This window comes from Metopolophium dirhodum, chromosome 3 (genome assembly GCF_019925205.1).
Source record: "Metopolophium dirhodum isolate CAU chromosome 3, ASM1992520v1, whole genome shotgun sequence".
NCBI lineage: Eukaryota > Metazoa > Arthropoda > Insecta > Hemiptera > Aphididae > Metopolophium > Metopolophium dirhodum.
The window spans coordinates 19,911,809-19,936,708 of record NC_083562.1 but is presented as its reverse complement, the minus strand read 5'-3'; the positions used below and the strand labels follow the sequence as shown (position 1 = coordinate 19,936,708).

At 31.2% G+C, this 24,900-nt stretch overlaps 2 protein-coding genes across 3 annotated transcripts in view; one reads left to right on the top strand and one right to left on the bottom strand.

The window, feature by feature from the left end:
- Positions 1–839: 839 nt before the first annotated feature.
- Positions 840–24,900, top strand: LOC132941810 (anosmin-1). Its single transcript, XM_061009990.1, has 7 exons — positions 840–1,200; positions 10,114–10,318; positions 14,270–14,590; positions 16,221–16,411; positions 22,166–22,295; positions 23,227–23,423; positions 23,876–24,900. Exons 1-7 carry the CDS (start codon positions 1,018–1,020, stop codon positions 23,999–24,001), a joined length of 1,353 nt encoding a protein of 450 aa, XP_060865973.1. The 5' UTR covers positions 840–1,017; the 3' UTR covers positions 24,002–24,900.
- Positions 18,666–24,900, bottom strand: part of LOC132941811 (basic-leucine zipper transcription factor A-like) — a 32,425-nt gene continuing 26,190 nt past the window's right edge. The window contains exons 2-3 of one of the 2 annotated variants that reach the window (XM_061009992.1): positions 21,904–21,992; positions 18,666–19,262 (exon numbers count right to left, since the gene is read on the bottom strand). In XM_061009992.1, the coding sequence (XP_060865975.1) occupies positions 18,681–19,262; positions 21,904–21,978 (657 nt within the window). In that variant the 5' untranslated portion in view covers positions 21,979–21,992 and the 3' untranslated portion in view covers positions 18,666–18,680. Of the gene's footprint in view, positions 19,263–21,903; positions 22,155–24,900 lie in introns of those variants that run through there. The other variant, XM_061009991.1, reaches the window with a different exon arrangement.

Here is a 24,900-nt window from a genome sequence, read left to right as displayed (position 1 = left end):
CGTGTTTATACCTCTGTTATACCTATAATGTAAGTAAAATAATAACGTGTAAGACCTAAACGTATATGATAATAATAATTATTGTGCACCGAATACCAAAAACACGGCTGATACGTATATTTTACGGTCGTTATTATTACAGAAAACACGAACGCATTATTATTGCGCGTTTGTCGTGTCTCCGCGGTTGCGTGTTTCCCGTCGTTTTACGGACGATGTCCTGCGACGTTCAATTATTAATTATTATAATAGGTAACCAATACTTAAAAAAAATCAAACCAAACGACGCCATTTACACGATGAAACGCTCTCGTCTCCGATCAACTGGAGCGGCGGCGCGCATGCATAATATTACGATAATAATATGTGGTCGGCCGGAGGCGACGGCGGCGGTGGTGGTGCGTTATACACTTAAGGACATGGGTACTTAATAATATTACGTGTACAATACATTAATACGTTTAATATTAAAATACACGAAATATACAATAATATTATATTATATTATTAGGTGTATTGAAAAAGAAAAGAAAAAAAAGCTCGTACCTACGCATAAACAACCGGCACGAGACTAAAATAATGGAATCAGTACAGTAAACTATGGTACCTATAGTAATAAATAATAATAACATCGTTGCCGCAATCTCTGCAGTCCGTGCAGCAGCATTCAGCAAGTGCACTCGCACACTCGCGCATACGCACGCAAATATAATAACGATGCGGATTGGTGGGTGGGTGGGTGGGTTGGATGATCGGTCGGCCGTCTTCGGCATCGGCATCGGCGTCGGCGGCGACGGCGGTGGTGGTGATGGCGGTGGCGGTGGTGGTAGTAGTGGTGGTGCTGTCTGGAATACCCGCCGACGCCGCCGACGACGCGCGCTAACGCATCCGTCGCCGTCCCGAATGGTTATATAGGCTGCAGCCGCCGCGTATTGCACACAGCCGACACACGCGTACACCAGTTTGGAACGCGACAGAAACGCATCACACTAGCGCCTGCACTTTGACTGCGCCATCATGCCGTGCCGCGCGCGATCGTCTTCCGTCTCGTTGCAGCGGTATCTCGTATTGTCTACCGCGATCTTTGCCACCGCCGCCGCCGCCGCCGCTGATGCAGTAGCCGCGTCCGTTGGTGATCCGGTGCGCGATGCGCGTTGTTTCGCCAAATGTTACCGTCAGATCGCCGCTGAACAGCCCAAAGTACGTACCCGCACGCGTACACTTAAGCCGGGTTCACAGCTACGCCGTCTGCCATGTCGTGTGCCTTTTATCGTATTCCGGTTGACCGTTGTAATAGTAGTGTATCATTCACTACTAACCATCGCATCTACCTGGAAATTTCCAAAGTCCTGTCGAGCCTAACTTGTGGACGTGACACGACAGGCGTAGCTGTATACCAGGATTAACGGTGTTACAAGTATTGCCATTCATTTCATCAATCAATTTTAAAATTTTAAGCATAAATATTTAAGTGTAGGCATAGTGACCATCGGCCACGATTAATCAACATACGTACAATCTTATACCTACAAGTAGGGTTTATATTTAATTACGAAAAACACGATATGTCCTTACCATGCGTAGCCAGTACGACAAGCGTAGGTTAATGTGAAATAAATACTCAATAGTAATAATGTAGTGAATAGTGATAGCCAATAAAATGTTATACGCCTCCTAATAAGCTTTCTAATCGGTAAATATTGTCCATTGAAGGAAGTGGGCTGACTGAAAGTTTTGCCAGACATTTGAAGTTACAACACTTATGACGAGACTATGTCATAAAAACCATTAATCGTCCGACTGAAAGTTCAGTCAGCGACATCGTTCGACGAACGAGTGAGGGTGAGTGTATATGAGTATTGAGTATAGTAATGTAACGAAAATAACACGATACGTAATTTCGTTAGAATTGTTTCCAACTACCAAAAATGGAAAAATGTAATGTGAATTAGTTTTGATTAGTAAAATAGAAATAAAACAAAATATACTACAATTTTTAGTCACTATGAATTCGAGAAACATAATTTGGTTGCATTCGAAGTATGGGTCACCGGATACCTTTATTCAACCACACTGATGTATTTAATACGAGTATTGGCCGTTGGGGATAAATATTTAATTTAAAAAATAGTATAGGCTTAAAAATTATCGGACCGAGTTATAATCGTCCTCTTTTATTACCGAATTACTAACCAAACCTAGTGTTTTAGGATTTATGTTTTTACACATATATTAACTATATTTGAAAAGGATGTCTCAATCGCATGTGTTGTCTACATCTTACTAATTAGCAGTGCTCAATTTGCATCGTTATTTTTAATATTAAAGTGAATACTCAAGCACCTACTATTAAACTTAAAGGTAACATCATATTTATGTGTTTTATGGAAGTGTTTTTTTTTGATATTTTAATTTTTAAGTGAGTTATGAGCATATTTAAACTGATGTTTTACACGCTATCCAACCCATGTCAACACTTATCGAGATAACTCGCGAGCAATGCCATCGGTTCCTGCTTACACATATCCATAAGTGACAACGGGGTTGATAGTTTCCGATATAATTATTATTTGCATATTTTCGCAATCAATGATGACGTGAAACGACGCAACTGCACCTACGTATCAGCAGTGTATCCCATTAATTTATTACAATAAATTATAAATTATAATATTTTATATACGTGTACGGTTTACACGATTCAATTAGATGTAAATTAAATGATAGCCATTTAGACGGCTGTTCTTTGTCTGGGTTTTCATCAAAGAGATTTAGTGATTTTTTTTACTTAACGAGAAATTTATGTGCAACGGGTCTTTGCTCTTCTCGGACCTCGTTTTTAAAATAAAATAATAATAATTTATTAAGAAAACTAACTGAGTAAAGTCTAGGGTTATTTAAAATTATTCTTAACAAGTTTTATAAAGTTATGCTCAGTTAGTAAAGGTATGGTTTAAAAGCTAAGCCACAAATACATATTCCATAGTTTATTATTGATTTAACTAGTGAAATGTAAATCATCCTAATATTATGAAGATTATGAATTTTTTTTAATATTCTAAATTATAAAATAACTTTCCCATACAACTACAAATATAATATGGTTAGGTTCTCTTTCCATTTAAGATTCTGGTCAAAGATAATTCCTAGATATTTAGTTTTAAAAAACATTTTCAAGTATATGACAATTACAAGTATGTGTTTTACCTAAGCAATTGTAGCTATAAAACGGTGATATCTTTAATTTTTAATTTTGAAAATGTAAGCACTAAACATACAATGCGTACCTAATATTATTAAGAAATATGAATAATACTAAGTGCGTTATAGCTTATTATTTTGTAAGGTTCTCTAGGTATATATTATAATGTTATGATGTAAGTGTTTACTGTTTGTATAAGGTAAACAAAAATAAATAAGTAATCGTTTTTTTCTGCTTCAAATATTATCATTGCCGATCAGTCGACATAAATTGGAAATAACAATAGGGTTTCATTAACTACTATATACGCATTAAAAAATGAATAAAATGGTCACTGGAAATATCTACCTAAATTACACATATATAATCTTAATTGGGTAGGCACTAAAAAGGGTATAAAATTGTGTTTTATTTAAACTGACATTACTCGTTAGATGTAGCTAAGTAGCCAACCATACTAACTCGAATACGGTATGATGGCAATAATTATAGTGTTTCTTATGGGTGTAGTCTGATAAATATAAATCATTTATAAATTCTCTGTCGTGCTATCGAATTAGTTCTGTTGCTTACTTACTTGTCATAACGATTCAACATGTACGTACTAAGCTATTATTTGTGCCTTAACAAGTATCTGTTAATAATATAATTGTTTTATTATAAATCTGTAATAAATAATAATTAATAATAAGTTATTATTATAATTTGATGTCAAACAATTTTCAAAACTCAAAATGTCGTGTATTAGGTAGTGTGGTAGGTATAACTAACTACATAATAATTAATAATATTATCATTAATTTAGGTTTTACACAGAATTTGACACGTAATTGCACTATTGCAGTAGGTGCCCTATAAATTATAAAATACACTAAGTACCTATATTAGAATACGTTCTCAGGTTCTCTCCTGAAGTCCGATATATGTATTACATGCTAAACATACGGAAAGAACCAGTTTTGCAGTATACGAACATACAATAGATTTTAGATTTCGAATCACAAAAGAATTTATTTGGAAATCGGTTCATTAGCATTAAACCACAACGTAAAAGAAACACACATGTTATTTATAAATCGTTCTGTTTTCGGGTGAAACCTAACCTAACCTAACCTAACCTTAGTACGTGTATACTAGTGGTAAACGAAATACAAACATATTAATTTTTTTCAAAAGTAAAATAACCTACTAACATTTTATAAATAACAATAAATATACATTATATTATAACAATATTATACTTTTAATACATATAAAAAACAATTTTAACAACAACATTGAAATGTTTTAAGTCTTGGATAAAAATAAAACACTGATTGGTGTATATGAATTTGTATTTTATATTTATATTTTGTTGAAATATTAATTAAGTTTTATAAAGCAGCTATGAATATGAATTGTGTTCGAACATATTATATAAGGTGATTCATCAAACATGCTTATTGCTGATTCATTTTCTTGTTCAATAATGCAATTATTAAAACTCAAATTTTTGGAATTTTTTAATATACATACTTAATGATTGTATTTTCAAATACCTACTTGAGATTTTTCGTACTATTTAAGGAACGTCCCGTGGTCTGTGGAGATACAAACTTCTATTTTTCAAATGACAACTTCCATTTTATACAATAAATTATTTAGTGGATAAAGACGAATCAAAATCAAAATCAAAATTTGGACTAGTGGTTTTTGAGTTATTTAACTTTGTTTACTAAGGATTAGGATATTAGGTCCACGGTAATGGATTTGGAAGATATGGGGACTATGGTAATATGAAAATGTTAATAGATAATATAATTTATATTAATCTATGAATATTTATAAAATATAAAAATGATACAGGTAAATATATAATATAAATACTACATCCATAGATATAACATATATTTTATACTTTTGGAAAAACAATAATTAAGGACTGGTATACTTAATATAAACATTTTAATAGCTGAAAATTACTTGTTAGAATTTTTAATTATAAATATTTACATATATAAATATTAAAAAAAAATTATCCACGAAATAATTTACAGTAAAACATGGCGGTTTTGGTTTGAAAAAAAGAAGTTTGTATCGCTACAGAATACTTAGGATAAGTAAGTAATACAAAAAATCTCAAGAACTTAAAAATCAGAATTTATATAAATTCATTATTAAATAAAAATATAAAGGTGGCATGCTCGGTGAATCACCTATATACCTATCGGTGTTACAGTTTACCTAGGTAATAATTAAGATATAATGAAACATTGGCTGTTTTTGTTGGATCATAGTATTATACCATAATATTGATGATTAATGATTTTACTAAACTATTTTCCACCATAAATTATAATATTATTTTTAAATAATTGTTAATATTGAGATTTGTACCTATTAGTTATCAAGAATAACTAATTTGTTGTTGTCGGTTAATTTAAATGATTATACTTATCAACGAATCTTTGTACTCGGTGAAAGTTTATGTTGACGGGTGGCGATCACAACAATCTAAAAATAGATGTTAAATGCAATTTTCTTTTAAATAATAGTAAAATTAAAATAATATAGTTTTGGTTTTAGAATTTAAATAGGTATTCTGATTGATTTAGTTAAAGTTTTAAGGATTATATCTATAACTTGAATAACTTATTTACTTATGTGGTAGTTATAATTTTTTCATGAATAATTTATAGCACCTTTATTTTCATATTATTATATAAGGTATATAATATATTATTATAGGTACATAAATGTATTAAAATATATTTTTTTGTAGTGTTGTTAACTAAATTTTAACCAAAAATAACTTGTATGGTATTTTTAATAAAAAATTGATTTATGTTTAAAATATATTAAATAATTATACGTATACAACTATATAAGTCCTATTGTAAATCAAAGTCCAGAACGTGGATTTAAAATTATTATATAGATTGCGTTTAAAATAATCCCAATGACAAAAAAGGAGAAACCGTTGAGTAGTCAGAAATCTTAAACGATTCAATATTCATATCATATAGGTATAAAATAATAATGCAGGCTGGCAAAAAAACCGAAATCGAATTCACTATTAAAATCTTCGGCAAAAATCGCTGGCTCATAATAAAGTATAAACACAAAATTATCCCGTGTATTAGTATATATAATAATAATAATTTGCCGTATCAGCACAATATGTTTGTCGTTATAATCCTGTATAGTATTCGTCATCGACGAATTATGATACTGCATATTACTGTGTATAATATGCGAATATTATTTAGGTATCCATATACCATATAATAATGCTAACCACAAAACGTATACTCACACACTTCCACGGTGGTTGTTTTCCGTAATTTTTTTTGTACATACATATTTTAGTAAATAAAATCGATTGATTGTATATTATAGTCTATGCACATTGCACGTGGTATATTATTATGTATTGGTGTTTTTTTATAATATACGAACACTATATAAATGTTGTCGCGTATTATATCGACGGGGGAAAAAAAGTAGTATTAACGACGAAAAAAAAAAATCACGGTGGCATGTAAAATATGCGTCTGGTGTTATTGGTGTATTAAAGTGTATAAAAATAAATAACGATAAATATATGTATATAATATATAGTTTATAGTCTCGCGATTACAACGACGGGGTTATAAAAAATAAAAAAAAAAACGGGACGGGCTTCGGCACAACCGCATTATTCGCCGCCGACGCCCCTGAGTCGTTTTTACGTCGTCCATCGTGCCCATTAAAATATGTATATACGTATTATCATATATGTATGCATTTATAGGTGGTATGTGGTAATGTATGTACCGTAATGACGCGCGTATATACATTATACAGGGTGATTTATTATTAGGTTTCTGTACGGAGTAAAGATACATACAGGGTGTTTCTGAAATGGATGCGGTTACTATATAGTATAGATTTATGCGTGTACTCACTGCGATGGCCCAATAAAGATTTTTTTTTTTACCTTAAAACTCTGTGTTTATTCCGTTAATTTTAAGAACATTACCTTAAATGTAAAAAATAAAAAACACTCTTTTTGAAGTGCTTTTTGAATTTAATGAAAACCGAGGCGTCACATCATTTTTGCGCTTGTCGCGAGTTTTCCACGCTCGAGTCGCTGACTAAAATAAGAGGTGGTGTGACATATCGATTTGTATGAGAACTCTACAAGATAAACAGTGGTGATAGTTATTTCTTGTAATTTAATTTACATGATTAATTAGCACAGTGTTTTTCATTGTCAACTAATAAAAACGATGAAATAATAACAAACTTTAATTCAGTTTTAAATTATCCAAATTATTGCCATACATTTAAGTTATGTGTATTAGGTGTAACAAGTCTCACGTTACATTTTAAATTTGTAAGTATAGGATTTTATTTATTTAAAATGACAAGTTTATTTAGAAATCTTACTATTCAGTACTTTTGAAGAATTTCGAAGTATTGTCTAATAGATAACTGTGTACAAGTTGTACAAGGCACAACTCTACGTATTTGCACTAAATACATATATTTTTGTTTTAGAAAAAATAAAAAGCTAATTGTTCAAAATGATTAATAACTAAAAAAATAACAACTAATAACTAACGATAATAAAATAATTAATTTTGATCCGCAGTCGATGTCAATTTGCCGTTATAGCCCCCTTTCACTATTAATAAGTTTATAGGTAGGTTACAGAATCTTTCACATCCCCATGGCTGCATGTTACTTGCGTCCCAAAAAAAGGTATATTTTTCAGGTAGTAAATTTGACCGGTAACTTGCGTCCCGTTTGCGGGACGCAAGTCGGCTATATAATTATTATCGATATTATCTAACAAAATCACTAAAATCGATAGTTCATAAACCTTAATAATTAGGTAGGTACATTATGATAGCATTTTATATTAATAACTTATGTGGGTATTATTTTATGTGAAGAAGCCAAAAGATATGGGAACAATGGAACATGTATACACAGGTAATACTACTTATTGGTTATTAGATTCGATAAGTTATAGCAATTATTACGTCGATAATCTTTTGTATTTTACTCGTACAAATTATATTTTCACATATTACATTTATTCACTACGATTCGTCTTATTAGACCAATAGTTGTTTCTGCGCAAATACCACTCATCAAATTCAAATTCAAAAAAATAAGTTATTTTATTAGTTAAATATTTAATTTTTTTTAAGCCATGAAAAAAATGTGTAGTTTTAAATTGGTCGCGATTAATGGTTTTTATATAATTGATGGTTATAAGTTTGGATATCATGACAAAATGTAAAACATGAATTTTTTTAATTTAAATTTTGATATTGATTAATCGATACTTTTGGGACGTAATAACGTTATAAAAAAAGGTATACCGGGACGAAAATAGACTATGACCTTTTTCGAACCTTTTTTTGCGGGACGCAACTCACCTACTGATCATAATTTCGGACGCAAGTAGTATACTCCCATCCCCATCGTCGAGTGCTGTCGTCCTTCTTCCATCACAGTTCGTCACTGGCCGCTGCGGTAGTTATACTACCTATATTATATCTGATATCGATACTGATAAATATATACCATTCTATTTAATTTTTTTACGAGATTTCATTTTATGGGCTACATAAATTAATAATTATTATTCAGTAAAAAAAGCATATTGAATATTGATGGATAAAATCACAAGACATCTTAATTTATTACTATATACCACACTAATGACTAGGTAATAGAACTATTAAAATTACTTAAAATGTAAAAAAAAACGAATTTTATGTGTAAAATATTAAAACAACTCAGATTATTTAATTATTATTATGTGTTTCTATAATTTAATAAGTGTCAAAAAAAAAATGTAAAAACTATTAATCTTGATAAACTGTATTCAAAAAACCAACTTAATATTTTCTTGTGGCTAAAGGTATACATAAAAGTTATTGATGTGGGGGGGGGGGGGTACCATCTAGTATATAATTGTAAAAATGTCATCGACAACGAATATCATCTTAGATACAAATACGTATCTATTGCGATAAATTGATAATTTATAACAAAATATAAAAATAAAGAAGAAATAGCGTTAATTTTTTTACAAGACTGGACCCTATAGTAGATACTAAGTAAATCATATATTTTTTTAATTTTAAGTGAGAAAAAGTGTTATACTAAGGTATTAAGATGTAGATAGGCCCACTCTGTATACAATATACATATTATATTTTAAAGCATAATACATAATAATAATACAGTGAAACCTCTGAATAGCGGACAATCTCGGTCACCAACATTTTGTCCATTATTCAGAGGGGATACATTTTTGAAATTTATTTGTACATATAATTATGTATGTACTATGTATGTATGTATGTATAATGTTATTACTTATTATTTATTGTAAATTATTACATTTTTATATTTTTACAAATTATTATTAATTATTACCATTTTAAGTATATTTTTACAATCAAAATCAAAATTAAGTACATGTATTTTTAAATTATTAAGTCATCGTGTCGAAAACCGTCACTAATTGACATACTTTTGTCATAACACATAACCGTTTCACCGATAACCGAATTTGTCGTTATCTTATCGTCCCATAACGAGGTTGTTATCGTAATATTGCATTATTACGAGAGTACATATACGAATGTGAATACGTATCATTTTCTAATAAAGATTAGGGATTTACCATTATTGTAAAAACTCCCTATTAAAATAATGTCCGTTATTCGGAGAGTCCGCTATTCGGAGGTTTACCTATAGAAAAGTAGTGAAAATGTCCCCGTTCCCCAAAAAACCGTCCGCTATTGGGAGGTGTCCGTTAGTGGATGTTTCACTGATTAACCTAATATAGCATATTCGGCCAGCTTGCCGATAGGTACGCGTGGTTATCGCGGTTTAAATAATTATGGTTTTGTTTTTGTCCGCAGTGTTATAGCGGTTGTCTGAACGACCGGTGGATTAATAAGCCGGGCGAGTGTCCGGTCGGCGACCTTGACAGCGTCGCCTCGCTGGACCGACCGTGTCTGGAGCAATGCAATTCCGACGACTTTTGTCACGCCGAGTACAAGTGCTGCCGACACAGCTGCGGCATAACGTGCCAACAGCCTGTTGGCTTAGCCGACCATCGTCCGGGTACGTTATATTATAGTATATACCTATCTATTATAATTTATAAGTTTATGTACATTTATAATGCACCACACTATTGTAATATTATATTACTATGCAGTCGACTCTCGGTAACTCCAACGTCAATATCTCGAATTTTCCTATATCGAAATTTGGTTTCTCGAGACAAATTACTTGAATTGTTAAACCAAATCGATTACAATATTATAGTTCTTTGCCGTCTGTTTGTTTAATAGTTTATCCGAGTACTGCGTGACGGTGTTTAGTTCTAGATGTGTTATTAACTTATTACTTATTAGTTATTACGGTTCAAAGGAGAAGGCAGATAATATTTAGCAAGTAGCAGTTCGTCAGACCAATGTAAGAGTATCTATAGTTTGGCGTTACTGTCTCCAGCAGGGACTCTAGTGCACCTAGGAGTCCTATGTCAGAATGAAAGAGTTCAACGTAAATTATTGTGATTTGTCAGCTGTGCACTTGAAATGTATCACCTCCATCATGATTACTCTCCTAGCCGATCGTAGGCACGAAGCTAATTTAACTTAATATAATATTATAAACGTACTTAAGGGGCCCGGTACCAGTTTTTCAAATTGTCCACAATTCTATATAAAAAATATTATATTTTAATCGCCACCTTAATTATAATACTTTTTCACTAATCTACTACCCAATAGGTACCTACTTAAGGAGGGGGTTGATATCCTTGTAGAATTGTCGGATTTTGATAACTATTTTTTTATCTGAAAGAAGAAGACTTCCTATAGGCCGTATCGAACTCAGATTTTTATTTTATTTCATATAATAGTATAATATAATTTATAATAAAACGCTTAAAATTGTATTATTTCTGAAGACATGTCTAATATGCATATTATAAAGTTTGAGATTAAAATATTGAAAAACGAAGTTCGATGCGGTCTGTAGAATATTACCCTCTATTAGTTAAAAACACAAATTATCAAATTTGGTTGATTCTACAGAACAGTATTATTATTACCGTATAGAGCGTATTTTTGTGTACAAAATTACATTGGCACCGGGTGCCTTAATGACAAAATTGATTTTCCTACATGGCTACATCTATCACAAATGTATTTTTAAAAAACCTTTACACGTCGTTATGTCCCATTCCAAATCCCATTGTTTCATTATTATTATGACTAAAACCAATTTCTCTGTCGTTGCATGTGAAAAGCTAATTTTTGACCCTGTTCTTCTTTTTTTTAAATATCAAAATGTTTTCCATCTAATTATTAATTATAAATATTATTTACCTCAATTTAGGTACATTGTAATTACTTATTGTTAGTTCATACAAGCTGTGTGGAGTTTGTTGTTATTAAATAAATAGGTTATCACTCCAATGTGGCGGGCCACTGTGAAAAACGCGAACCGCCCTGTATATAACATTATAATGTGCCGTACAAGAACAAATTATCGTAAAATAATACATCGTTTTTGGCGCCGTTACGGTTATTCGTTTTCTATTTTTACGGGCTCGTTATAGACACGGCGATTTCAGTTTTGATGTATTTGCAATGCACATAATATTATATAATATACCTCTATATTCGCACTAACATGTCGTATGGGTACCTACATGGAAAACAAAAAAAAAACTGGCCACTCCTATGACGTTATTTGGTACATAATAATTTATTACCGTATTTTGAGATGGTGGTAAATATAATGAATTTTGTATCGAAAATGACTTGGGCGTATTGCACGAACAATTTAACAATGATTTACTACGTCATAATGTCTAAGGACCTATTTTCAAGGACTTCTTCCTATATAAATAGTATAGGATCTAACGTGCACCGGGCCCCGGCTTATAGAGTATATATATTTTTGCAGTAAATTTATGAGCAAACCACATTTTATTTTTACATTTTGTAAATCGCTACCCAGTTATTTTTTTGAAACCATAAATGCATAAACTGTTCACTCAATTTTTTAAATTTGAATTAGCTAAATGTCTACTTGCCGGTTGTTTTTATTAAATACAATAAAAATAAATTCAATTTATATATCAGTAGGCATATCACTATATTATTATTATCAAATAGATTTTATTGTTTATCATTTGACTATATTATTATATAACGTGTAATTTTCTTTATTGGTAAAGCTATTGACGATATTTTAAAACATTGATCGATAAATATTTTGATATGCATGTTATAAAATATAAAATCAAAAAACATGGCTTAAAATTACATGTAAAAATAATAAGAACGTTATATTAGAACCTTTGATTTTTTTTTTTTATTTATTATTTAGCCACAATAACATAGTTTATTGGCTTTTGGTATATACAATGAGATAATATGAATATGTAATTAGATAAAGGATATTAAATTGTTTACATAGAAAGAGAAAGCGGGGGGAGAGTTATACAGTTCAAAATTGGGACGTGAAGGTGTGTTTAGATTAAGTTATATAATTTAGTTGATTTTAAGAAAGTAAATATTTTTTGGATGTTTTCCGGATCAGGGCCTAGTGCTTCGTGAAGGTTGTCAGCTAGCTTGAGGTTGATTCTAATGTTGTATTCTCGGCAGAAGCATAATATGATGTGTTTGACTGAAGGTGTTTCGCCGCATAAGAGATAAGGTTCGGGATTCGTTTTGGTCATTAGGTGTTTGTGAGTTAACCATGTGTGACCTATTCTGATTCTATTGAGAAATAGCTTTGATTATTGATAAATAAAAATAAGATTATCGTTGTAACCACGATTAAAGATAGTATGGTTGCCCAACGAATCTAGAAAAATGTCTACCGAAATGAATCTCCATCATCAGTATTAAACAGCTGGAGACTTACGCATTAGCGCTTATACAGTTGTAGTGACTATAAATGCAATTACCTTTCAAATGTAAATTGTAGTTCCGTGATAGCCACTATGACATTGCGCTAAGTCTCCAGCTGTTTAATTTAACTTAAATACTGCTTATAGAGATTCATTTCGGTAGAAACTTTTCAAGTATGGGAATCATGGGTCGATGGGAAACATCGATGGTTGTAACAAAAGTGGCTCATATAATATTGCAATACGTTATACGATATTTTTTTGTCGCCTATGTGACATTGTTGTGTTGTATTATTGTATTATTGTTATTATGTGTATCTACTAAACTAAAAATAAACTTAGATCAAACATCCTAGAGGGTTAGAAAAATCAAGAGGGTGGGTTTGGCAACCTTAGCCCGCTAGTTATATCATTATATTTATTACAACGAATCGAAATTTATATTATATTGAGTGATGCATTTAAACGACTACATTAATAAAATATCGTGAGTCAATATTTGCATTCAGGAAGAAAATATTTTTTATATAGGTACCGACCATTTGAAGCGTTATATAACACTACATTTTTACAAAGTATCTAATTATTTAACATATCTAACGGTTTTTTTATTTCGCTATCAGAAGTAGAGTATTTTTTAAATATTTGAATGTACTTATTAATATTTATATCGAAAATTGAATAAACAGATTTATTTAAAGTTTAGACAAGTGGAGTAAAATGGCAATTTACCATAGAAATATCAGCCCGCTAAAATCGTGGTTCACTATCCTGCCTTAAATGCATCACCACGCGTATAATAATATTTCTGACTCTATTATATAATAATAAAATGTTATTGTTAAACTCATCGGTGTTTATATAAAGTATAATAATATATTAACTTGCAAACAAACATGAGACAATTAAACTTACTTACTACAAGCATTTAGCATACTGTTATACTAAACTTGCAATTTGTCATTAATCAACTGCTTGTATTGAAGGTGTCGAGTTAACTTGAGATAATAGTAAAAGTAGTAGTTGTATTGTAAATGTACAGGGCTAATTACATGGACGTTGAAGCCTTTATTTCTAATAAAAATAATAGATATTCATTCCGAGGTGCTTGCATAATCCCTCGCTATTTTTATTGCCCGCAGGTTTACCGGACGTGCCGAACGTCGTCGCTGTGTCGGACTACGGTAAGGCGCTGGTGGTCGAGTGGTCGGCGCCGTTCCCGGGCACATCTGCAGGTCACGTGACGTACGTGGTCCAGGAAAGGCACCACGTGGGCGCCGCGTACGTACCGGAGCGTATGACCACGTGGGCTATGGTGACCAGGACCGACAGGACACGTGAACAGTTCCGACAGCTGCACGCGCCAGGACGGTGGTTCCAGTTCCGCGTCGCCGCCGTCAACGAGAACGGCACCAGCGGATACTCGCCGCCGTCCGAGCAGTTTTTCGTTGAGATCGGACCGCGTAAGTTCTATGGCAGCCATGTCCCACATGCATATATTATATATTATCTACGTCATAATATTACAGCGTTGGCTCAGATTTAGGTAGTTATGTACCAATTTTGGAATTTATCTGTATAAGATAAAGATAGGATGATTTTATCTAGATTATTCTAGATGACTAGATATGGTTTCTACTATCTCGATACACTTTTCTAACTAAATCTAGCTATTGAACAACACTGGTGAAACCGCTAAATACCGGCCACTTTTGACCCCATCCGTTCATTTATATTTAGGTAATAACAAGTGCAATATTCGACCATCATCGTTTTATATCGTTATTTTTAAACAATAATTATTACATCGAATAAAATATAATATGTAATGATTGTAATGCGTGTTAAAGCCACGGAATGACAATAATATATGATACCATTATACATAGGTATAGATTTATAGGAGGCACGTGCGCCCACTAAAAAGAAACTGGGAAAGAAGTCTACAGTTTTTTTTTTCATTTACACGTGTCACGTGCAATGCACATTTCACACTCATACAGAATTATATTCACGTGCTTATATCGACATAAATAATTATCGATGCGTGTGTTCTGTAATGATGTATAATATATGTTGTTAATTGTTATTATTTAATGAGTTGCAAAATTGGACTTAGATTACTTTGTTTTTTTCTCGTTTGTATTGGTGTGGTATATCAACAAACCACGTCTTTTATGTTTAAAATATATACTACCTACAAGATGTATTAGGTAATACAATATTATTGTTTGCTACCGAAAATGTTATTATCGTCTTAAAATGTACCTATTACAATATGTAAAAATAATATTGTAGATTAAAATGAGTTATTAGTAGTTTTGAAATTTCCGAGGTTAGGACAGATAGTATAATGAAATTTCTTAATCTGAATTCTACAGCAGAACACTTTTATAAAAATTAGTAAACTTGGCCGAATCCGTGTACTTAAATAAAATATTTTAATATCGAACGAGTAGTGACACAACCGTTCGTATTGTGTACGTGTACCTAATACATATAAATATAATATAACATACGTTTTGATAATCAGGTAAAATATTATTTTTAGTGGAAGTGAAAATTGAACCTTCTCACGGATTTTAGAAGGACGGATAGTCGCCCTATAATTTACAGCAAGCGTCTTTTTACCTACGCGGGACATACCTTACTTCAGCTTTTCATCGAGTGCTACATTAAAATAAATATCATTAAAAATACATAAATTTTAACATACAATTCCATTCAATTTATTGATATAAATAAGAGGTCTATTGCTCAGTCGTCCTTATTAACTAATTTCGAATAAATAATACTATGGGAGAAATAGTTTTGAAATATATTTTTAGAACAAAACTTAACAATTAATATTATTCAGAAACTGTAACGCTTTACGTTTTTGTATCAATATTGTATATCGCACGATAACTGAACGGATATACAACGCTATTCGCCGGAATGTATTACCCATCGTAGTACAGTGCTTGACTATATTATTAGGTGACTACCTAGTACCTATATATTGTTATTGGTATCGCTGTGATATAATATGCGACGTATGTCATTTGTAAGTGATATTATATTATTATAATCGCTGTATTCGTTTCGTTGCAGACGTCGATCCACCCGGACCGCCACAAGACCTGATGGTGTCGTCGTTGAAATGGACAAACAAGGACTACCAGCAATGCGTTCTGTCGTGGAGGCCCCCAGCCGAGTCCGTTTTACCCGTCCGAAAGTACAAAGTTTTCATCAGCGTACGCGACGGACCCCACGTTTACCACAAACGGAATGTGGTCCCGGCAGTGAGTTAAATATAATATAGTATTGCGATATGGCACATCGTGACGACAAGTGGTGCACTTCTAAGGTTTTTGCAATTCAGTGGGGTAGTAGACATCTACTATTTATTATACCTACGTATGATATTATTTATAAATAATTATTATAAAACCTTGATGGATTTATCAACATTTAATAATAATAATTATGTAAATGTTCAATTCATCATGGCCCCGATAATCGATATCTTTCATATCTATTATATTTATAGTACACAATGTTGAATAACTCAAAAGTTCGAATTTCAAATCGGATACATCAACATTTTATGCAAGGCACTTCTTAAATGGTATAAAAATCTAAGGATTTTAAAATATGGCCCCTTACTCTTTAGTAATTAGTATATTTAAAAGTTCTAAAAATTAGAGTTTTATTAAATTCATTATTATATGAAAAAATAGGGTGAGCAATGAGCATGCCCTGTATACTGTGTAATCATGGCATAACTGCATCAGGATAAACTCACGAGGGACCTTATTAAAACCTCCCTTAATAAATAACTGATTATCAGCTTCCCATCTCCACCAAAGCAAAATCCTGTCTATTCCATTGGGTTTTGTTATAGGCACTATACTGTGGAAGTATAAACTTATAAGTTATAATAGAAAGTCTGTCCACCGTTTAGTGAAGCCACTATATTTGTCGAGTGAGTTTGCAAAAATGTCTGCCATCCTTAGAATTTGCAAGTTGTCCCTTCGCAGTGAAAATATAATTAAAACACAACGAAAAAATGTAGGTAGAGCAAAGTTTAGTATAATAATATACTGTTATGATGTATAATACTTCATACCTAAGACCTACAATAATCTTAATAAACGTTGTATTGTGTTCTGCTGTTCTCTTGTACCCGAATAATGTCGATGATAATCTCTACTATAGGTTATAGACTTAAGAATCGTACGCCCACAACGCTCTAGTTTTTGAGAATTATAATTATATTTTCCATACATATAAAAAAGCAAAAATAATAATATTATAACGTGTTATTATACAAACACTGCGTAGTGTTAGCGTCTTGCTACTATTTTTTTTTTTAGATTCTTAGCGGACCTTTGAATGTATTGGTTTTACAAAGACGTGTGGGTTTTTTTTGGGTCTGTCATCACTTTTTTGAGCAGTAAAAATGCTTTGATCCTTAACATCAATATCTTTTTTGATAGAAAAGTGAATCTAGTTGGTCCTTCCGGAGAGTCATGAGTAAAAAGTTGCCAGTATTTTTCTTAATAATTGGGGGAAAACAAAATTAAAGATAAACGCAATTTTTAGGTACGCACGTATGCAATGATCTATCATTTGAAATAATTTACGCACCCCTAGGGCGTAGATGTTCCCGCTATAAGTTTTTAATTTCGGGAGGATGGCGGTCTCTTTCTCTAGACAGTTGCTTCTGCTCAGAGAGAGATGCGCGCCGTGTTCGAAACGTCGCGACGGCGTGCATATTGGAATCACCGTCTTGGTCTACTCTACCGGCCACCGGGGATGCTAGATGAACCGAAACAGCGAAAGTATCATGTTATGTGTCTTGATAACTTATGATGGGTCATAAATCATAATGAAGATATAATATAGGTCAGAGACAAACAAAAATATGGTTTATTTAAAAAACAAAAGCAGGCGACCGGGATTCTTACGAAGTCGAACTGCCAGTGATTGATACTGCCACTAACTAGATTCTAGGTATGAGAAAAAAATCTAATAATAACTTGAAAATCAAATTGACATATAAAATAATATATATAGATGCGTTAAATATAATGATACATTATTATATCTAAATAAGGCTATAAACTAAAGTGTATTTCATGAAAAAACAAACGATTTTGGTAATTTAAGTTCAATAAAATTGTTTATTATAATTCAAGAAATAAGAAATAACACATTAACATCTATATGTGGTCCACGCACTATTCAAAAAAAATTAAAATTAAATCATAAAGTTACATAATATTTTTAAACTGAGTCAAGTTAAATGTATTATTTGTCAACTACGTATTAACTTCTATCTTAAAGATCTCGTGTTCACTTGACTTAACATGAATTAATTTGTTTTATTAACTTGCCAATTGCCTTTTGCCTATTGTAAATAGAGCACTGAACGGTTAGGTTAGGTTGAATATAAAAGGATGAGGAGGAGGAGGAGGCGGGGGATGCAGGATAAAACGAAACGGTGAAAATGTCGTGTTATTATAATGTAGATATAATATATAGGTCAAAGGTAGATAAAAATAGCGTTTATTTAATAGAACAATAGCAGGCAACCGTGATATTTACGGAGTCGAACTTCCAGTGATTGACGTTCTGCTGCAGCTCGTCTGGCAAGTCGTCTTGGTTTTCGACCTGTTGCGTGTTCGATTTCAACAACACCGGCACGCTGTACCAGGCCGTCTTGCACAAGTTGCCGCTGCATGTGACCGACATGAGTTCCTTTGGGTAATGGTTTTCGGTCAGGCTGTGGACTAATGGGACTTCTGTGCAGTTGCAAGCCTCGGATGCGGCAACTGACAGGGTATCGGCGTACTTGTGCTGCTGCCATTCGTCCCGCTTCTGTTGCTGCTGCTGGTGGTGGTGGTGCCGTTGCTGCTGCTCGTTCCGGTGCCGCCACTGCCGCTGCTCTTCCCGGTGTCGCCACTTCTGCTGCTCGTCCCGCTGTTGCTGTTGCTCGTCACGCTGCTGTATCAGGTTGACAGTCGCGTGGTGGTCGACGGCGGCGAACCGATCGAATGATTCGTCGTTCGGCATAGGGTCGTATACCAATTCCCATCTCACTTTCTTGGCCATCGACAGACATGAGACCGACACGCATGACACCAACGCCTAGTGGTTTCACACGCGAAAAAAAATATTATTATATTAATATTATGTTGGGGGGGGGGGGGGGGGGCGTAATTACATAACTCACAGCTAAGAAAGGACCCGAAAGGAAGGTTACCACCTAGGAAACATCTGCCATATGGTCGACATGGAAGTTACTAAATAGATTTTAAACCGGAACTGTAAGGACAGTAAGAAGGAAAAATGGTGAACAAAAAAGGATGGAAAATTCGAATGTGGGGAGGAACAGCTAACAAGGCAGAGACCGTCTGTTTGCAGGTCCACTATTATAACCTACCAATTAAGTGTAGAAAGAAAAATTGTATGACGACAACTGATATTTCAAACAATTCGCTACTTTTTGGGGAGGAGAAAGATTATAGGAATATAAAGCTGAATACCGACACGAAAAGAAGAAGATCGGATAATGATCACGGTTGGGTGGGTGCATTTGGGGCTGTCGATGGGGGTCTTGGCTAGACGTGCCATACTCGCGATCACGTCATAATAAAATGCAATAATAATAATAATAATAATAACAATAACAATTTCGACAATTTTTCAAAAGTCTAGAGTTTCATCAGTTTTCGGAGGATAAAAATATAAATAGGTAGGTCATAATATAGCTAATATATATACCTAATGGTTAACGGTAAGTGGAGATTTCTGTAAGTACCCAAATTTAAATGACGCAGACAATTATTTTTATAATCATTTTTTAATAAACTAATTACTGCACGGGGTGGGTAAATGAAAAAAATAAACATGTGTCGGAAACTATAATATTGTCCGATTCCTAAAATTAATATCAATGAAAATAATTATTACATCTCGTTCTTATGGCATTTAAATTAAAGCATACCTTCCACCATTGAAGGTGGACCTTTTAAACCTTTTACCTTTCTACCATCTATTACAATAATTATTAGTGTATAATAATATTATGGTTATAAATTAATGCCACCAAAAACATTAAGCAATATATATATATCACAGAATACATTAAATCTATAATAGATTTAATATATTCTCTGCTTATATCATATATATTAATGTACCACCTATATAAAATATGTTGTTAAATAAAAAGTTGTTTTCAGGGGAATAAGAGGGGCTAAATATGTGTCCCGTTTTTTAAATTCTCCCCATAAATCATAAGATATGTAGACTAATGTAATTGATTTAAAAGACATCTCACCGTATTGAAATTAATGCATGCCTGACATCAAAATACTCACAAACGAATAATAGCAAAAAATACGACCATTAACCATATAATATCATGATGGGTCAGAAACGTTACTACCCGTCCACCAACAGATATCTAGCGTCTAATCCTATACACATTATATTATTATAACACTGTACAAGTAACTAGTGCTCCGCTTGGATGAAAAAAAATTATCATTGTTAAAACAAAAGATAAATAACTTTATTTATATACGTTTGTTTGTTATACACTTTTAATGTTAATGATGCGATACAACAAAGAACAAAAATATAAAAAAAATCGTATTAATGTAATATTAATTAACTCCCGAAAAATATATTTAACTGGTTGCTTTTAATAAATGACCAAATCTCTATCTCGTTAATTTTTATATTTTATATTTTCTTTCCAATGTCGGATTACTTATAAAAGTGAACACACTTACAGTAGTATGTAAAGGTTACGGATAGACAAATACATTAATACGCGGGAAATAAAACTATGTAAGTGCTCTATTTTAATTTTTAATTAGGTACCTACTAAATATAAAAAATTAAGGTTAAAAAAAATTACAGCTATCTATTTGTTTCTTTTAAGTTATAGAGAGTACGTTTGATTGTAAAACATTAAGTTTGTTTTTTTAGGGGACGTAGAGCTCCATGGAAATTGTTGTTATTACTTATTAAGCTCTACTTGATACGTTTATTCAAAACATAATTTGTTAAAACTATAGATAATATATAATCAGGATTTATAATTATTATGTAGGTTTTTGCACATTTTCTTAATTTCAATTGTTAATTATTCTTATAATAAAATGTGTAATAAAACTTTCGAAAAATATTAAAACATATTATACGTTTATTGCCAGTCGTGGAAAAAAAATTGTATTTAACATTTAGATGTTTGATTTAGACAAATTGATTAAGTAGTGTTATTTAATTTTTTACCCATCACAGAACCGTAAAGTTAAATGAAAATAATATATTTATGCATACCTATACTTATACTTTATTTATTTTAACATAAAAAAAATAGTATAAATATTATTAGTTGCATTTGAAAACTCAATAATAATTTATTATCAGTAAAAAAAGAAGAAATGTATACGAACAAAATTAAAAATTATAATAGGTATATTATTACAACAGTAAATGCCATCAGGTTAGATATATCGTTCAATTCAGGAAATTCATATACTATATATGTTCTGTATAAAAAATGTGCATGTTTAGATTTAATTTAAAATTTTTTTTTTGTTTAATTACCTAGTAAATTTTGTAAATTTTGTAAATTTAAGATCCCTTAATCATTTAAACGATTAAAATCTAACTTACGTGCTCAGGATTAATTTTTCTTACTTAGAGCTTAATTATTGTTGAGATCTAGTATCAAACGAAATTAAAATAACATTTACCTAAAAAATGTACTTACGTATAAAGTCCAAATCGAAATACTGCCCAAGACAACATGCATCGTTCGAATGAAATGAATGTACTGAGGTCTCATGAACTATCCCTCCACTATAAATAGAACAGTATTATATTTAACAATATATAACAATAGAACTACCCTCGACTTATCCTAATGGACCACGTAACAAGATAGGTGTTTCGCAACTATTATTTTGTCGCACGATGACGTCATTTATCTGTATGAAAAACATTATTATATACTTTTTTCCCCCTCTGGCTAGGATATTTTGAGGTTTACAATCAAAAAGCTGAACTCAAATTCCGAATATTTTCTTCAAGTGCAAGCCATTAGCGAATTCGGAAGAAAAAGATTCGCTGGTCAAAAGGCTTCGACAACCATGAAAACCAAAGGTGAATGAAAATGTAATATATGTACCTATTTAACCATATTATACACTTAAATAGTATGTATTTGTATAATTTAAGGTTAATACTAACATAATGTTATGAATATTTCTTTATTTTTCAATCTGTTTTTATAGTGCACTCTTAATAATATTATATAGTTATATTATTAAAACATAATTAGTTATGCGCTAGAACTCATTATTAAATTTTATCTCGAGTTTTATATGTACCGACATATCTGATAGTACTTAAATTTAATGCAATAATATTGAAGTAATGATTATCAAAAAACTAAGATGACATTAAATAGTTCATTTTTTTAGTTAAATTTACCTTTAACGTGGGTTACTACTACATACTTAGCGTCTTTCAGTGCAGAAATACTACCCTGTTAATTAAAATCAATCACCTTTAGTTAACTGTTTCCTGAATTATAATTTAAATTATTCTTATTTTTTTTTCAATAATTCAAAACAAAAATAATGTTGTTTAATTTAATAACAACTGTTTAAATTTTTTATTATGTACCTACATTTTAGTGATAGTTTAAGTGTGCAACTATGGTAAAACCGTTAATTTAAAAATATTTACAATGTATTCAAACAAAAATGCAGTTTATAATAAGAGTCACGATATTTTCCGTGTGTAGGTTCCTAAAGTAAAAATACATTAAATACGTACATAATGTGTTAAATACTTGTAACGATTTGTTGAAATCCAATAAAACAAATTAGGAACTACCGATTTTATAGGTACATCATTATGTACTTCTCGATTCTCAATGAATATTTTGACTTTAATTTACTATACCTACATATTATATTCATTAAGAGATAGAGGTTAGACTAAATAATTAATATCTATAACGTATAATTAAAAACTGATATTGTAATTAAAGAATGAAAACAAACAATTTGTTGATTTATTGTTTCAGGAAAAAAAATATTAAATTCTAAAGAAATCACGGGAATTAAAATTGTGGTTATAGGCGATCCTGACAGTCGTAATTTAATTAACGCTAGACTATCTTGGAGACCAGTGACGATGACATTAAAGAAATTCCATTACACATTGTCGTGGTCTTCTAAAGATTGCAATGATGAGAGTAAGCCATTAAGAGCAAGAACTGAAGTGAGTAAATTATTTTTAAGTTGGATACTAAATCGTCTTTCGATATTAAATATTAATATACATATTATATTATATTATATACTAATAACTAATATGTTATTACATTATATTATGTATTCTTATATAATATATCAACTTTATCGTCTGCAGTTCTTATACTTATCTAAAATATTATACAAAGCATTTATTTTTTAATAATAATGAAAAATAAAACAGATATTTTATATTAATTTACAATTAAATTACCATTTACTAAATTATCATTCAAGTAAATATTTTTAGTTCATATACTTGCTCACGCATATAAATTATAATATGTTGTATGTTGTGTGCGATATTATAATATATACATGCGATTTTATTTTAATTTATGTTTTTAATTTTCTAACATAGTTATTAAATTTTAATTAGTTATATTTCTAATCATTAATTTTCGTGTAATATTGTTTTAGGTGCCGTACTTTGATTTATTTTCATTAAAACCACAATGCGAGTATTTCATTATAGTTTCAACTACATTTAATGGATCCAAATACGTGGGTTCATTTAATTTTACACCTACTGTATTGAAGATTTGAAAATTGAAATACTTATATAAATGTTACTCTATTTATACTTTTTAGAAAATAAGTAAATTATAAATAGTATTGAATTAAGAGGATGCTACCCATGCATTTGTTGTCCCCGTCTTACACACGTACGACATAGCAAATTTTTGTTCACTAGTTTCAATAGTGTGCTGTTAGTTTTGATATTAGAGTGATTTGACCTATTATCAATTTTTTAGATAATAACATTATCTGTGCTTAAGCGTTGGTTTTTATTCGCTATTTTAATTTTCAAGCTAGATATGAACATTTTTTATTTTTGATATTTCACATACCCATATCTTGCTTGAAAATGAAAATTTTGAAAAATCGGCAAGGCTTAAGCACAGATAATGTTCTGACCTAAAAGTTTTATAATAGGTCAATACACTCTAGTATCAAAATTAACAGCACACCATTGAAACTAGTGAACGACAATTTGCTATGTCGTGCGTGTGTAAGACAGAGACAACAAATGTATGGGTAGCGTCCACTTAATAAACGATAGAAATGTAGCAATATTCTTGCATGTGGAAACTTTTATACTTATACATTATAATAGTATATAATATAAATTATGAATGATGTTTTAGCTCTCTAAGGTTTTATTATTTATGCTTTTGAAGACATTATATTTGAAAAAGTATAAGACTACCTATCTACTATTATTATAGTAGGACGTATAATAGTTTTTTTTTTTGTTATGTGTTTAATATTACAATATTGACAATCGGAGATTTTAAAATTACCGGTTAAATGTGTTGCAAAGACAAATTTCCTTCAACTTATTTAATTTATTTTATACTCGGTAATTTTTTTGTAACTTTACAACTACCTACCTATGTTTTATTTATAAGTTTATTTTATTAAATTCGTATATCATAATATTA